Source organism: Balaenoptera ricei, chromosome 7 (genome assembly GCF_028023285.1).
Source record: "Balaenoptera ricei isolate mBalRic1 chromosome 7, mBalRic1.hap2, whole genome shotgun sequence".
In the NCBI taxonomy this organism is placed as follows: Eukaryota; Metazoa; Chordata; class Mammalia; order Artiodactyla; family Balaenopteridae; genus Balaenoptera; species Balaenoptera ricei.
The window spans coordinates 92,171,072-92,188,738 of NC_082645.1; the positions used below are offsets into that span (position 1 = coordinate 92,171,072).

The 17,667-nt window shown below is 40.0% G+C and overlaps 1 protein-coding gene across 1 annotated transcript in view; it reads left to right on the forward strand.

Annotated features, from left to right (window-relative positions):
* ADAM23 (ADAM metallopeptidase domain 23) overlaps positions 1-1,889 on the forward strand; it is a 161,177-nt gene extending 159,288 nt beyond the window's left edge. Inside the window, exon 26 of the mRNA XM_059927367.1 lies at positions 1,841-1,889. Coding sequence (XP_059783350.1) covers positions 1,841-1,889 — 49 coding nt within the window. The remainder of the gene's footprint in view (positions 1-1,840) is intronic.
* The last annotated feature ends 15,778 nt before the right edge of the window (positions 1,890-17,667 follow it).

Consider the following 17,667-nt stretch of genomic DNA (forward strand, 5'->3'; position numbering starts at 1 on the left):
CCTGGTTAGGACTCAGTGCTTTCACTGCCGTGGGCCCGGGTTCGATCCTTGGTCAGGGAACTAAGATGCTGCAAGCTGCACGGTGCGGCCAAAAAAAAAAAAAGAACCAGATTGCCATTATGACCGTAAACGTGGCTATTCATCTGACGTTCCCTGAATTTGAATGAGGGCAATATAGTCATTTACATGGGTAGCATGAGCACACTTGATCTTTCCTCCATATCCGCTTTTAATTGGGGAGACATTATTTTAACATTTCTCATGCATTCCAGCAATACATATCTAAATAGGTTGGGGCTCCTAGTCCTTCAGGGTCATTTCACAAGGTCAAGCAGTCCCTGTTTTTCCCCACCTGACTCGCAGGATGTGTGGTTCCTTATACATCTACCTTCAAGGGCAGTGAACGTAGGTAGAGACACAGGTCCTGTGCTCTGCAGGAAACTAGCTCAGTGACAGACACATCTCGGGAGACTTCCTGTTTCTTCTCAACCCTCTTTCATGGGCAGCGTCAGTAATGGCTGCTTTTAAGAATACTGACCCAAAAGAGGGTTGAAGGGGTGGGGAATGGTGAAGAGAAAGAAGTAGCACTGTTGGAAATACTGTTTGCACTCCATGTTAGCCAGTGATCCACATGTTTAAGCCATTAATGAAGATGCCATAATGAAAACGTTAAAAAAAGAGAAGGGAGATTCTCTTTAAAGATTTTTATTTTTGCTATTTCAAAAGAGAAGCATAAAAGTGGTCATCTTGGAAAAAAAAAAAGAACTTTGCAGGATGTCTTTCTACGTATTTTGAGCTTTGGTATTGTTTTTATTTTGAATTACCTATGGGCGAGGAGGAATATACCGTAATCCTTTTGGTACTTAGGGCTGTAAGGGTATCCAGCTGGCCCCAAGTGAGTGGGCAGGGGAATGAGGGATCCTGGGGACCCCTTGGTGTCCAGTTTTGCATGATGCCGCGGTGGCAGCTGCGTTGCACCCGCCCAGTGTGCAGACTGAATGCATGAGCCCCCTTGCTTGATGCCCCACATGAAGCCAGACCACGGGGAGGTTGCAACTAACTTTTGTTGTTGCCTTGTAGTGTCTTGCTGGTTCTTTCTTTTCTCTTTTTAAACGTAGGAACCTCTTTTTAGGAGACCGGACACCATGAGCAAGGCATTTTAACTTGCTTACTTCAAACTAAGCTAAGCTGCTGCATTTGCTTAACTAACCCAAGCCTGTGTCCATTCTCCCTTGAGTGTACTGTCTTACTGTGCACTCAGGTTTTCAACTTTCTAGGTAAGAAAAATGCTTGTTCCAGAGTAGGGTAAGAGCTCACACCACCAAGGCAGCAAGATAACTGAGTAGAGCAAAGTTGTTTTTTTTTTTTTTTTTCCACTTTGACAAAGGCTGATCCACTGATATAGAGTTCTCAAGTTCTGGAAGGAAGTAGCTCTAAGACCTGCAGAATTTTTCTTAGTTTTGCTAATAGCCCCCTCAGTGGGAGAGCCTCCCTGGAATAATTTACATCTAGTTAAAATTAGCCATGTCATTTACTTCTGAAATAGACAAATTGGGCTGCTGAGGCTTTCTGTGACTTACAATGAACAACTTGAAGCTTCTTTTGGTATTCATAAATGAATATACACTGGCAGGGAGGTTGTAACAACATCCAAAAGTGTGAGCCGTTCTGCGTTTCAATTTCAAGTTATTTTGGAAAATCTGCCTCGGGGGGGCCAGTTGATTACTTTGCTCTGGAACTAGCATTGTTGTCATTATCATTACCCTTCTCTCATCACGATCTGATTAATATTGTGGATTTTTCCCCTCTGCTTGCATCTTCTTTTGACGCACTCTGGAAGAAATGTCAAGAAGAGGAGGTTCGATCCTACTCAGCAAGGCCCCATCTGAATCAGTGGCACTGGATGAACAGCATCTCGCACTGTTGGATTCTGGGTATGACATACTTGCAGCATCGTTGCCGGAACTATTAAGTCTGTAAACAAAAACACTGGGTGGTAATGACTACAGAACTAAAGTTGGGGTGACAGGGATGGGGTAAAAGAAAACTGTCCTTTTTGGAAATAATTTCAAAGAACCCCCTCCCACCACCTGTCAATAAAAGGGAGCAAAAGACAATGTTATAAAAAGAACGATTTCAGAATCTTTTTTTTTTTCCAATGAAAGGAAGAAGGAACAACAACAAAAATTAAGTGCAATAAAAGAACCATTAAAAAATAGCAAATGTTTTTTTCTTTCCTCAGCCTGTTGGCACTTTATATCTTCTAAATGGTTTGGCATGATTTGTTTTTTCTTTTCCTACCAATGACACACTCCGGTGGCATGAAGATCAAAGGGTAAAATCTGCATGGCATATATACAACAAGCAGCTAGCAAGCCAATCCACAGCAAAACCTGCAACTGAATTCCTAAGGTGAAGGTGACAGATGAGCCCATGGAAGCTGCCTGACCCCCAGCCCCCTAGTCTAGACCAGGCCACGAGGAGCTCCACACACCCCTGCTCTTGTTGATTCACTTTCCTGTTGTCTTTTCTCCTGGAAATGGGAGCTGGAATTTGAACAATGAAGCTATTGTATAGTTCTTTTATAAATGTAAATATGGAAATAAGAGATTTTGACACATCATTTTCACTTGTCTGTACTGAAATATTTCTCTTGTAAAGGTTCTCTGTAAATTTGAGTTTATTGTTTGCTCCCCACCTTTTTGGGTTCTTTTCTCTATTTCTTTCTGTCTCTGTCCTTCTCTCTTGTAACATGTTGTACAGTGATTCTTAGGTTTGCTTAAAAAAAGACAGATGTGGCCACAGATTCAGGGATTTGGGGCACAAAACAGGTACAATTAAAAAATGAAATGCTTGAATGAGCTGAAATGCTTGAAACCAAAAATAAACAAAGGGTGGGGGACACAAAGAACAAAATAACCCATATGAAAAATATAAAAATTATGTAAATGCAAATGTATGTATTAAGTCTTTAAATTTTTTTTGATGTCATTATAAACATATGTATATAATGTAAGAAAGTAGACACCCTCTCAAATTAATCACAAAAGTGCCAAGCTCATGATTTTAGTTTTTGGTTCTGACAGTTTTCTTTCCCTGTCTTCAATGTGAAAGGAGGATAAACTTAAAGCCTTAAATTAAAAAATAATTTTTAAATGTTGAAAGCTTGAGGAAGAAATTAAGCTTTCCATTTTATTCATATCTATTATTGTCAATATTTCATTCATGCTTTCAACTTCCTGCCTCAAAATATATATGGTAGATACCCACTGTAAAGCTGGTAATGGGGACAGAAACAACAATTACCTTCTTGTGAGCATTGTTAAAATAGGCTTTACTTCTGTGTGTTGTATTTTCAACAAACCTTGTTTGGCCCACAGTGTATGGCCGGTCCGTGGAATGTTGCGCTGGATTACAACGGGATTCTACTATGTACAAATTCACACCCTTCTTTGCCCTCCAGGCAGATTTGCAGATGTAATCTGGGTTCCCAGGTCCCTCTAAATCTAATTCACTGTCATTGAATTCTTCTTCCATTTATGGTCAAGATAGCTTTTGTTCAAGTGTTAAGTATATACGTTCATAAAGAAATTTGGTCCCAGCTTTGTTTTGAATGTAAAAACTTGTACATGATCCTTTCTGTGAGCATTCTTCTAGAGATGAGTTTTACTGAAGGCCCCCAAAGAGCCCACACTTCTTTAATGTCCTGTTTTTAGAAACAGGACATCCAATTGTACTAGTCACTTCTTCATGACAACCAAATTAGTTGCTAGATTGAGTTTTAAATTCCTCTTCAGCGAGATTCATGACACTAGTCTCACCACTCTTGCTTGGACTTTGCAAAGGATTAAGTCCTAAAAATGTACTGCTTAAACAGTGGGGGTTTCCCCAAGTTATCTTTAATTGTGGAAGTATCGCAATCATAGAGCAGAAACCTTAATTTCTATATGCTACAATAAACCATAACCTAACATCTTAATCCTGTTACTGCTTTCTGAGTCCTAGGTGCTACACAGGTATGCAGTCTTTCTCTAGAACTAGCTGTATGTTTATATTGTACTAACAGGGCTACCTACAAGGTTTATCAGCCTTACTCTTGGCTTCATAAGACACAGGGTGTATCCCTCTACCAAGCGGCATTGGCTCTTAGAGGAAGCTTGGAGGAAACTCGGATTACTCGGCATCTCTTCCTGTCACCACATTGTTTATATCTCTCTGTTGCTGGGTCCTATTCATCAGTGGATACTTAGCTGCTGCTGAGTCCACCGTACACATTTCACTGCTGTTCCAGAGGCACCACTGGTGACTTAATAGATACAAAACCATGGTAGTGCAAACAAGTTAAATCTATTGTTAACTTTTGAGCATTTCACAAACAACATTGTAAATGTGCGATGTTATGTTTTAAATCAGACCACAGTGGTCCCCAAATATTATGTACATATGGCAAATGTCAGTGTAACTTTTTGTTAGACTGGCAATTTCATAGGTAACGAAACCTATGCTCCAGTGTTAAATTATTTGTGTGTATATGTAAAATACACAAGCTTTAAGCTATCTGTGTATGACTATGAAAGATAATGCAACCATACCAGTTGTGAACAGTGGATTATAGTTATTTTTGATGGTATTAGGTTATGTAGTTTCAAACTCTGTTGTATTTTCTCTTGCATATGCCATTCATTTGCTGATTCTTGTGGTGTGAATGTGCCTTTTTATTCATTTGAGCTCAAAACACAAGCATATCACTGTTTAATGTTACCCAACAAGAGTTAGTGTTAAGTGATGACACGTTCCCATTTCACCTGCTTACTTTTGCTACATTAATTAATAACACATGGATGAGGAGATGTGCGCTGACTTCATTGCTCACCCTGGGATACTGCATGAGCCCATCAAATTAGAGCTACTCCTATTAGATAAATGAGCAGTACACATAAGTGCATGTTATAAAACATGAATCACGTAGAGCTGTGGAGTTTTACCAAGTGGTATGTGTGTGGGTTTAGTTTCTGTTTTTCTTTTTTTACTATGCAAAGATGGGAAATGCACAAACTTCTCAAAGACTAGTGTCTGAAGAACTTTCCAAACAGTACTTGAACCCTTTCTTTAAAGTAATCCCATCATATTTTATAGCCATTATTGCTTCCATTGTTAATTTTTATTTTTAAATAGTTTCCAGTTTTTTAAGTGCACAACCTGAAGTTTTGTTGGAAGTTAATAAATTCGTTCATACCTTGTTGGCTGTCTATGGATGGAGATTCAGTAGTCATTGTATGCATCTGTAGTCAAGTGTATATTAAAACTTTTGTTAACATTGAGTGTTGTAGCTTTTTACTTTGATCATTTTTCTTAAACCCTTTTTCTGTGTTCTCTTGTATTGTTGATGAAGTGGCTGTGCACGTGACACGATCAAGAGTTTTAGCACTGGTCTCGTAATCAAAGGCTCGCTAAAAATTTAATCAGTCAATGGAGCAAAATAAAATCTCTGATTAATGATAAATATATTGCTGATGAGGATTCAGTTTCAGTGGATTTATTGGAAATGCTTTGCTTTTTACAAGTCAGGGGAAAAAAACCACCTTAGGATTATACCATTACCTTTTTTTTTTCTTTAGTGTCTCTCTTCTGGGTTTAAAGAGGGGATGGCTAGTCATAGCATCCACACTTTTGACCTGGTACCATTAGAATCAAACTAAAAAGAAAATAGAAGTATTTGGTTATCTAAATTGTATGATCAGAAACATTCAAAGAAGGAAGGTATTTCCTCACACCTTGCATGGGATTGGTCATCAAATAATATTCATTCTTCATGAAGGTCTCTCAGTGTTTCCTCTCCCTCCCTACTGCCATCTTTTGGTGTGTGCTCAACAGCCACATGTATCTCATGTGTACCTCACGTGTACCTCATGTGTACCTCACATGTATATACTGCACTAACACGGAAAGAGCCTAATCTGACCACATCATTCCTCTGGTAGAGTTTGCAGGAGGTCTTCATTTCCTATAGGATAAAGTCCAAACTTAATAATGTGACTTAAAGTGCTGGCTGCTTTTCATGGCCTCACCCTTGTTTATTTTTCTAGTCTTCATCAATTCTTATCCTCCCATAGTCACCCTACTTACATTTCCCCTCAAAGAGCCTCTTCTGCCCAGGTCTGAACAGTCTTATGTAAATTGTATGTCCACTCACCATAGTTCATTTGTTTCTATGTCATTTCATGCAATAAAAGAAATATGAAACACTTAAAATAACATGAATATTATACTTTAAATAAGAAAGAACATTAGAGTACAATTTATATTTGACTTTTAAAGGAATTATCTGATTTTTATATGTTTTCCTTTCTCATTCTTTTTTTGAGTTTGACATTGTATTGAATTCTCCTTGCTCCCTTGGTAACTGACTGTGAAAGGTGACCCAGAAACCAAAAACTTCCTAGAAAATCTAACAGCAGTCCTAGAGTCAAAACTTTGACATGAATAAATAGGTAGATAATCCATATGCTCACAATGGGATCCTAAGTAACTTTTCAAATTTAATGTAGGCCCCCTTTAGGTTAATGTACAAACTTAGGGATTTCTACTCATTAATTTATTCATTCGACCAGCATTTATTAAGCCTCTATGCCAGGAACTCTTCCTGGGAATTGAAGGAACAAAAGAAAATTCTTGGCCTAAAGTTGTTCACAATTTAGCAGGGAGAGACATGTGTTGAAAATCACAAAATCAAAAACCTCTGAGCCCAAGGTGATAAGTAAACTAAATCATGTAGGAAATGAATAGAAGAGAACTGATGTGGGAAGAGGGATGCAGGAAGGCTTTCCAAAAATGAGTGTTGAACTATCTTGAAAGATGACAAGTTCACTAGTCTAATAAAGTGGGAAACACTCAAGGCACAGGAAGCAGCATGCTTCAAGACCCAAGAAGAAGAGCTCAGACACTTCGGGTAAGTAGTGCTAAATGTCTGTTTCCTTCCACCTGGAAACCCGTGTTTCCTTCCATTTTGCTAGCCTGCCAACCCCCCTCTCCCACCCCAGCCCCCACCTTCTTCTTTCCTTCCTACCTTTCCTGAACTTGATCTATAAAAATTCTACAGTACTGTGCCAGGTCTTAAGGACACAATGACTCTGAGCTCTCAATCTTTTAAATGTAACATTTACATTCGATGTGATAAGTGCCCCAATAGACGTTAAGTAATTAAGTGCCTTAGAAGAGAGGAGGGAGACTCTATCCCTGCCCTTGAGATCAAGGAGGGTTTCACAGAGGAGGTGGCACTTGAGCGAAAGGCCGTGCAGTTGGACCTCCAAACCATGATCACGTATTATGTTTAACCAAGGCTCATTTTGGTTCACAGAAGGAAGTCCATCTACAAATGCCATGGGAGTAGAATAACCTGTAATATTCAGATCTAGTTTTCTGCTTCAGATATCTGGATTTCTTTTGCTTGAGTGATGATGATGATGATGATTATGAGGTTCTCCATCAAAACCTTATATTTTTAGATATTTTTCCACTGATGAACTCATCATGGATCAGTCTTTAGTATTTGGGGCTGTCATTAATGACATAGAGGGCTTCTTGACCTGACCTGTAAACCTCTCATATTTTCTGAGCATAAAAATCCCTGGCTAATCTCAGTCTGGCGTGAGGGGGTGGATAAGAACCATAAATGCTTTTAAAGCAACATTTAGTAAGTCCTTCAGTTAATGAGGGGTCAAAATCATTTTCCAAGTTCACCTTCACTTCCGGTCCGCCAAAGTTAGTGTTTATCTATCTTTTATGCCTTGGAGAGAAGGTTAACCTTCCTCAATCTTTTCAAAAACCTATTAGCCTCTCTGGCTCCTTGACTAGAACAAGTTATTGGTCACGTACCTGACTTGCGGAGAGAAAGGAAATGCCATGATCCCTCATTACCTGAAAATAGTTGTCCTGCTGGGATCTGCTGATGCACCTTTGCCAGCTGATGTTGTGAGCACACACACTTGCCCTGGTGTGGCTGCAAAGGCTGCACTTGTGACCCCGCGGAGTTCACTCATGAGAACATTTATCTGACTGTGATGATCACTGAAAGCCAAATCGGCCCAGGAAATTGAATGGTCCTCCAAAAACAAGGCAAAACAAAACAAAACAGAAAAATCTTCAACCTGAATGATCAGGAGGGTATCAAGAGTTCTTCAGAGCTCTTTGGAGCTTTAAATAGCTTCCAGCCTCAGGAGGTAAATGAGCTTACAGCAAAGCTCCCTGCTTCTTCAGACCCAGGTGTCAGGGAGAAAACTGAAAACGGTAAATGACATCAGGGAGGCCTCTGCCCTGCAGCAAGAGACAGCGCTTCCGCTACCGAGCCAATGTCACTCCCGTAGAGATAGTGAATGGACGGTACTCAGTAGGTTTAAACTGCTCTTCCTACATAGGTGAAATGGCTGTGAAGCAAGGGTGAACCGTTTAACGTCTGCAGGAGCCAGTTCCCCGGATGAGTAGGACAACTCAGTCTAGGAGATGCGAGAGTGAAGGAGCCTGAGCTGAGCCGGAGAGCACACACCCTGTCTCTGCTCAGCTCCAGCCAATGGTCACCGTGTGGAAAATTGGACCCCTGGTTGCCCCTCCCATTTATCTTTCTAGAGAAGCCCTAAGTCCAGATATGTATCTAAAATTTCCTAGTTTTTAAATCATGCAGCCAATTCATATTTCAAAAACACTGTGTGGATAAAGGCAGTGTAAACAGAACTTGTCTTTGCACAGGATTGAGCCTATGGCCCCTAGTGGGTCCAAGTTCTGCATCAAATAATGAGACGTTTTCACGTGTGGCCCCTGCAATCGTCTGATAGTTCCAGTGAGTGCGCAGACGTGGCCTTGACCCCAGTCAGGGCTGAAGGTGGCTGTGTGAAGGGTCACAGAGGCGTTCTCATGAGTTGCCCACTTATATGTCAACTTACTGCTGTTTCATGTGGATGTGAAAGCCACAGAGAATCAAAGACAGCCCGCCTGAAGCTACTTCCTTTTTGTGGTGCTTCGTGTGCTAAGCTTATTCAGATGTGCTCATTTGTGGGAGATGAACTGGTCCAGTGTTGGCAAATAGGCGTATCTCAATGCTTGCTAAAGCAGCTTAGTGGCTGCCTGGCCCCTAAGCCATAGCTACCATTGGTTAGAGAGAGTGCTGAGGTTTCTGCCTATGTTTGTGGGCTGATTCTGCTGGGAACCACAACTGGAACCACTGCTGCCGCCACTAGAAGAGAGTGGGAGTGTCCCAGTTTAGAGGATCTGTATTGTAATAACTTCACTCTCTAAATGTACATTCTGGACATTTGTTAGAACTAGAGAGAGAGAGACAGAGAGAGAGAGAGAGAGGATAGCAAGACCAAAGGAAAAGGTTAAAAATGTATTCCTACAAAATTTACTCCACCTGAGAAGGAATGTGTTAATCAGCTTGCAAATCTGCAGGATGTCAAGTGAGAGAAGAAATGGGATTTTTCTGTTACCTCTGTTGAGTTAAACCATTTTCTGTTACAAAACTAAGTGAAAATTGACATGAATGTCCCTTTTCATCCTATATTTTAAAAAAACTTCATTGAGTCAACAAATAATACAAACGTCTACTAAATAAAAGATCTTTGCTAGATGCTGGGTCAGAAAATATGACACCCAGATGCTGTTCTACAGGACATTATAGTTTAGTACAGGAGCTGAGAATAGGGAAAGAATGAGTATTTCTTTTCTTTTTTTTTTTATTGAAGTATAGTTGATTTATAATGTTTCAGCTGTACAGCAAAGTGATTCAGTTATACATATATATATGTCTATTCTTTTTCAGATTCTTTTTCATTATAGGTTATTACAAGATATTAAGTATAGTTCCCTGTGCTATACAGTAGGTTCTGTTTGTTTATTTTATATATAGTAGTGTGTATATGTTAATCCCAAACTCCTAATTTATCCCTCCCCACCCTTTCCCCTTTGGTAACCATTAAGTTTGTTTTCTATGTCTGTGAGTCTATTTCTGTTTTGTAAATAAGTTCATTTGTATCATTTTTTTAAGAGTCCACATATAAGTGATACCATATGGTGTTTATCATTTTCTGTTTTACTTAGTATGATAATCTGTAGGTCCATCTGTGTTGCTACAAATGACATTATTTCAGGAGTGACCATTTATGATAAAAGTGTCACACTAGGTAACGGAAAAATAGGTAAACTACCATGGGAGATCAGCAGAGGAAAATACTACTTCCTGCTTTGGGGTGTAGGGAGAACAACAAGATTCTCTGGATGAAGAAGCATTCAGTTATCTGAATAACTGGTGAACTATGGACATATGGAAATGGGGAGAACAGCGTTGCAAATTGAACTAGATGTACAATTGTAGATGTACAATTTCAGCTGAAATAACAAAGACCAAAAGGCCAGTAGCTTAAACAAGATAGAAGTTTTTGTCTCTCACATGAGCCATCCAGAGCTAGTAGATGGCTGCACACACCCTCCATCTTCTTGCTGTGAAATCCTTAGCACACATCTTCCGTCTCATGGAACAAATTCTCTGCTTCAGCTCCCATCAGCCTGTCTACCTTCCAGGAAGCAAAGGAAAGGAGGAGACGTGGAAGGCCTATCAGTTCCTCTGGGTACCAATCTGGCAGTGGCATATATCACTTTTACTTTTCAGTTCCCATTTCCAAGCGGCCTTTTTATTTGCTTGTTGTAACAAATTCAGTATTTATGAGAGTCTGGTCAGAAAAAGGAATATTCGTCTTTTTCAGTCTACCATGCAAGATGAGGGAAACCAAGTAAAAGTGCTGAAAAGAACACTGGGCTTCGTGGTGACAAACTAGTCACTAATTAGCCAAGTAATTGTGAATAGCTTTCCTAACCTATTTTTAAGGTCATAAAGTCCCAATATAAACCTGTAATTACAAATCAGCCTGATAAATACCCAGGTGTCTGTGAAAACAGAAAATTGAGAGTTGAAAAGTACGCTATGAGAAATTGGAACTTAGTCACACCTAGTTGCAAAGGAGACTAGAAATTTAACAGGGGTGGAGGCATATTACTACTAAAGAAAAAGTTTAGAAATGGGCACTGAGAGACAGCTCTCAGCCTGCCACTGAGCTTATAGAAAAGTGCCCTTGGGCGGGTGCATGATGCACTGCTCAGATCTGCTTTGAGAAATAAAGAGATTATATAAAGGGTTTATTCCTCTATCTGCTGGGAGTGCTGCTGGAAGGCAGACATCAGCTGTTGGCCCTTTTGGAGGTTTCCCCTAATGAAGAAAACTGCCCTCAAAGTAGGCTACATCCAAAGATGAATCAGTGTGGGTTCCTCAAGGCCCAGCCTCCTCACCCCAACTCAGGACCACACAGGCTCCAAAAGCTCCTCCTGTGTTGGGCCTTCATGGAAGCTCATCTTCCTCTGCCCGGTCCTACTTACGTCTGTCCCCTTTCACAGCTGTAGAAAAGCACCCCCTAATAAACATTCTGTCCACTAACCTCTGCCTCGGAGTCTGCTTCCCAGGGAACCCCATCTGGGACAGTCGCCAAGTGACTGGTTTGATTTGGAGCATAGAGTGTATAAAGGGGACAGCAGGAAGAGAGGAATGGCCTGCAGCTCCAGGTAAAGTTGTAGAGATCTCGAGCTGTTGTGCATGGACTTTGCTGCTGCAAGCAGGTTTCTGAGGCTTGGAGGGATGGAAGTTGTCCGGCAGCAGTGTATATGATGGGCTGTGGGTAAGAGAGGCAGGAGGTGGGCAAACCAGTTAGGATACCAGGGTCACACCACAGATCCAGGATAATGAAGAACTGAAACAGGGCTGTGGAAATGCAGAAAGGAGTGGGACAGATCACACACGTAGAATCAACAGAACTGGGCAGCTGGTTGTGGAACGTATGAAAGAGAGAAGAGTAAATGCTAAAGGCCAGGTTTGATACTTGGTGATTAGCAGACCGTTTTTCCTCAAAAAAATTTTGAGGAGGGACTTCCCTGGTGGCGCAGTGGTTAAGAATCCACCTGCCAATGCACAGGACACAGGTACGAGCCCTGGTCCGGGAAGATCCCACATGCTGCGGAGCAGCTAAGCCCGTGCGCCACAACTACTGAGCCCACGTGCCACAACTACTGAAGCCTATGCGCCTAGAGCTTGTGCTCTGCAACAAGAGAAGCCACCACAATGAGAAGCCCCTGCCTTGCAGAAACTAGAGAAAGCCTGTGCGCAGCAATGAAGATCTAACACAGCCAAAAAAAAAATTAAAAAAAAAAAATTTCCCCCCTCAGGTTAATAAAAATACCTTTACAATTTTTTTTGAGGAAAATTGGGATGGTTACACTTAAAGAAACTTTTGACCATATCTCTGTGTAGCAAAAAATGAATTAAAAAAAAAAACCGGGGCTTCCCTGGTGGCGCAGTGGTTGAGAGTCTGCCTGCCAATGCAGGGTACACGGGTTCGAGCCCTGGTCTGGGAAGACCCCACATGCCGCGGAGCGACTGGGCCCGTGAGCCACAGCTACTGAGCCTGCGCGTCTGGAGCCTGTGCCCCGCAACAGGAGAGGCCACGACAGTGAGAGGCCCGCGCACCGCGATGAAGAGTGGCCCCCGCTTGCCACAACTAGAGAAAGTCCTCGCACAGAAACGAAGACCCAACACAGCCATAAATAAAATTTAAAAAAATAAAAATAAAAAAAAAAAACAAAACACCTCTTACTTCCATGACTTATAACCATAATTATACTATTTTGGTCTGAAACTGAAATTGTAAGCATTCAGCATTTCAGAAACAAGAGATGAGAACGACACTCCCATACTTATTAGGAGCCGAATATTGATTTGTCAGCAGAGTAGCTATTTATTAATAACATCATGGTAGTTCTCCACAGAAAAATATTATTGCTGGGCCATTATGACCTAAAGTGGAACACAAGGAAGGTGGTAACTGTTCTTGAGTCTCAAAACTACATTTTCAACGCCATGCAGAGAGATAAGATGCTTAAGGCATTTTATCAGGCATTTGGTATTTTGAGAAATGTGAGTTGAACCTAAGAAATAAAAGGAGCCAATCCAAGTAGAAACTCATGGTTACAGGTAATCAAAATGGCTCTATACGTCACTGAGTTCTTGTGTAACCTCTCCTTTCCTGGTGATGTGTTGCCTGGAGCCACATTTCATTAGTTATGGTTAGAAACAAAGAAATAATTTTTTCTTTACTAAAGTTAAAAAAAACTCTGAGAAAGCCTTGTACTCAAATATTTATATGGACCAAACACTCAGATGAAAGGAGGAAAATGTAGACATTCAGTCCATTTTTGCTTTGTTCTCAGGGTCTATACCGACTAGGTAGCTGCCCATATGAAATAAAAAGCCTTTGACTTTTTACAGACAAATGAACTACAGATGAATGTTTGTGGAAGAAATCCTTTGACTATCAAAGTTTGTAGGATTTCCAGTTAGTTACCCAGAAAGGCAAACAATTCATATGTCCACAAATCACATATCACTTATGTTAGCAGACTGTTACAAATATTTTGTGACATAAATCATCTCTCTGTTTGGTGACTTTCCTGCAATAATTTGAGAGTTAGCTAAATAGCTTTGCAATTAGTTTGGTTAAAAAGCTTTATATATATTTACTTTTATTATAGTGAAAGAGAAGGATAGGTATTGAATTCCTTGCACAAAAAAGTGATTGCTATCTAAAACTGAACTTCTTGCACAAAAAGTAGTTGACAGCTAAAAATGATGTTGACATCTTGCTTTGGAAACAAGAGATTTTGTTTCTACCATGGAAAAATTAAACCCTGAAAGCATCCCTAGTGGAATAATCCCAACCCCTCATAATACTGTTCTTCCTCTTTTATAGATTCTCTGAGGGCCTGAGAACGCATTAACCTTTCTATTCAATGTGAGAAAGACTGTACTATACAATGTGTTAAATGGGGCTAACACTTGTTCTGGGAACCATTTCAGAGAAAGGGAGAAGCATGGTATCAGACACTTACTGACATCCTGGTTCTGGACACTGGTTGAACTACAGTGATTTAGAAATGAAGTGGGTCATATTTGTAAATATGAGTTTTCAAAAGTGGTGAGAGACAGAGTTTGGGTCTATTAGCAGATGAGCATGACTTTAACTTTATTTCATTTGCTCGGATTCTCTCCCGTGGTCTAAGGTTTTCTGTCTGAAACATTTGTAACTGGGGAAGGTAAGGTAGGGGTTCAACAGTCTTTACAACCAGCAGGACACTAGAGCGTTTCCAGACCAGCTGGGCATTCGATAAATTGTTTAATGCAAATGCTTCTGGTGTGTGGTTTGTTGCTTGATCTTTCTGGTCTTGAACTGGATCAATGCAATGGTTGTATAATAGATCTTTTGGACAATTCTCTCACTTATGCCTGTTACCTAGCGAGGAAGAGGTATTGAACTCAAGAAATCTGTTCCAATATCAAATTTCTTTTTCTGCTGGTGATGACAACCTATGTTGGGTATCAAGGGCAGATGTCATGTTTGAGAGCAGAGGGGGTCAATTTTCTGATAGCAGCTCTGGATCAGGCTTACAAGCTGGAAAAAATCACTAACTTATATATGAGAATTTGTAAACTTCTCACTAAGATTTAATCATTGACTTTGCTGATGTCGCACATTTGTTGGAGTCTAGATATTTTCTTGCATGATTATTAATTCAAAGCCATGTGTAAGTGGATGCCCCAAGATGTGTGTTAGGTATGAAACTTCATCAAAATATGGGATCCCAAGATAGGATGGATATACATATACATACATACAAACATAGATGTGTGTATATATATTTGAATATGTAATATGCTCTTCTAGATCTATGCCTATAAAAATTATGTATAAATTTAAATTCCCCTAGGATTTCACCCTCAGCTATGTCAGAAGCATGGGGCCTGTTAAAAGAAATTTACTCTGCTTCAGGAGCTGCTGGTCATTACAGGAGGGGTGGTCACCTCAATTTCTGAAGGTTTTTAAGGAAGGGGTGAGGGAAGGGTTAAAAAGGAGCCTGATTGCAGAGTGGCTGAATGGTGAAGCAGTGTGTGCTCTCCGCATATTTTAGTAGGTTTCAGTAGCTTCAGATATGTGTGCCTAATGACACTTGAATTTGATCGATACAAGTCAATTTTATAAGCATAAGGGGCTGAAGTTTTTTTTTTAATTCATTATTATTATTATTTTTAAACTTTAAATTTTATTTATTTATTTTTGGCTGTGTTGGGTCTTCGTTTCTGTGCGAGGGCTTTCTCTAGTTGCGGCAAGTGGGGGCCACTCTTCATCGCGGTGCGCGGGCCTCTCACTATCGCGGCCTCTCTTGTTGCAGAGCACAGGCTCCAGACGCGCAGGCTCAGCAATTGTGGCTCACGGGCCCAGCTGCTCCGCGGCATGTGGGATCTTCCCAGACCAGGGCTCGAACCCGTGTCCCCTGCATTGGCAGGCAGATTCCCAACCACTACGCCACCAGGGAAGCCCAATGAACCATTCTTGTATTCCAGAGTAGCTTTCCTTATCTGCACATTTTAGAATCAATGTCCAATATCATCTGACTACTTACTCCAACTTGTCCTTATGAATCTGATGACACTTAAAGACTAATCCACTTATCCCAATAGGCATTCCAGGAAATTGTTCTTGTTTATTGCCATCTTCAAATGATGGAATAGCATAAAAAAATGAGAGAAAGTAATTATTTTTACTATCTGATCCTAAATGTTAAAGAAGCACCCTATTCTTAAAGGCTGGCCCCATCATTTGCAAATTGATGCACTGCTGAAGATGCAAACTATCTATATAACTGCTCTCAAATTTCATTAAAATTAATCGGAAGTCCTTTTTAATGTCTTTGAGAATTGCTTCAAGTGGCAAAAATCAGAAAATCTACCCATGGGTCACATCAGCTAATTGCGATTTACTTCTCCACTAGTCATTCTTTCAGCCTAGGCTGCAACCGCACAAAACTGAAACAACTCTCCGGATGACAAATGCCAGTCAAACCAGTTATTTAGCGTCATGTCATTTTAAATGACCTATTGGTTTCCTGAATATTTTTTAACAAGTCAGAATGATGATGTAATGGATTGATTCCAGATGTAACTTGTTAAAATTATTCTCTCTGTAAGTTGTACCTGCCATATGCTCCCTCCCAGTTGGTATTGGGGAGCCAATAGGGGAATAAGGATAGACTACTGTGAAGAGAATAGAGAGTGACAGTCAGGGTATGTGTTTGTACAAGCACACTGTTTAGGACAGATAAATGACAATGTGTAAAGCTAAGTTTTGGAAACAGAACCATGTTCTAATTCTTACCAACTAACTTACTCAAGGAAAATCCCTTAGCAGCAAACTGGGGGGAAAGAGGAGAATAAATGTGAGACCATATATATGAAAATAATGTTTGGTAAAATGTAGGTGCTAATCAAATGTGTGTCATTTTTAGAGAGAGGCTAGTCTGTGGAAATGAAACCACAGGGATAAGATATCAAACGAAGCAAACTTATATGTTTAACAGAGTATTAAATGTTTCATTAAAATGATTTGATGGTGGCTTTCTTTTTATCGAAATGCAAGAATTAGTGTGCCATTTTCCTCTTGCAATTATTAGTAAGGTTCAGATTAAAGATACATATTTCTTTCCAAGAATCTCTCCAAATTGCCCTAGGCAAGGAATTCTAAATGTATGTTACAACAGAATATATAGTTATTAAGATCTTCTAAATAAAAATATTCATAAGATGACTACTTAAATTTCAAGTGCAAGTTGGTAAATTGTATTTGAGAGAAATGTTTAATCAAAGTATTATTTTCTAGACTGGCAGTATAAAAAGTTTTACTAAAGGTCAAAACTTCCAGTCCCAAGTAATTATATTGGAAAGAAAAGAAGAAAAGTATATGAGCAGACACTAGCTAGGCTTTTTAAAATATATATTTTTAAAGTCTTAGCTCCCATTGGCAAGAGTTGTCCTAGGATTTCTGGTTGGGATGGCAATGTCACACACCCTCAGCTGCTATAAAGCTGGGGTGACCATTTCAATTTATTATCTTATTATACTTACATCTTATTATTACTTATTATAGTACAGCTGGAGCCCAACTACAGTGGTCTTTACCTTCACTTCGCTTCAGCCTCTCACTTCAGAGACTGTGCTCAGAACACAGAGCTGCTCCACCTCTGAAATCTGAAGCCTGAATATCCCTCTTCCTGACTAGTACCTTTCAGTGTCCCCTTTTTTCTCCTCTTACACCTGTTTTTTCCCTTCAACAGGGCTTCAGTTTTCTTCATTTCCAACCAGTCTTTCATTTCTCTACCCCTCATCTCTTTTTTTCTAACCTGTGTATACCCTTGATTCCTTTGCATCCCTCTCCTTCATCAGCATTTGCCCAAAAAAGTTCTAACACAGGATCAGTATAATCATGACCGTTCTTTTCTCCTACATTCAGTCAGATGAGCACTGAAGGATAAAAATAATAACTAGCATTTAACAAACACTTGGCTACATGCAGCACCATTCTAAGTGCTTTGCATGTATGAACTCATTTTATCCTCACTAGCCATAGGGAGATTTTTGCCCATTTTACACGCAAGAAAACTGTTTCATAAGGGTTAAATAACTTGTACAAAGTATTACATCAAATAGAAGACACCGTCAATTGTAGACATCTCATTATCTGAAAAAAG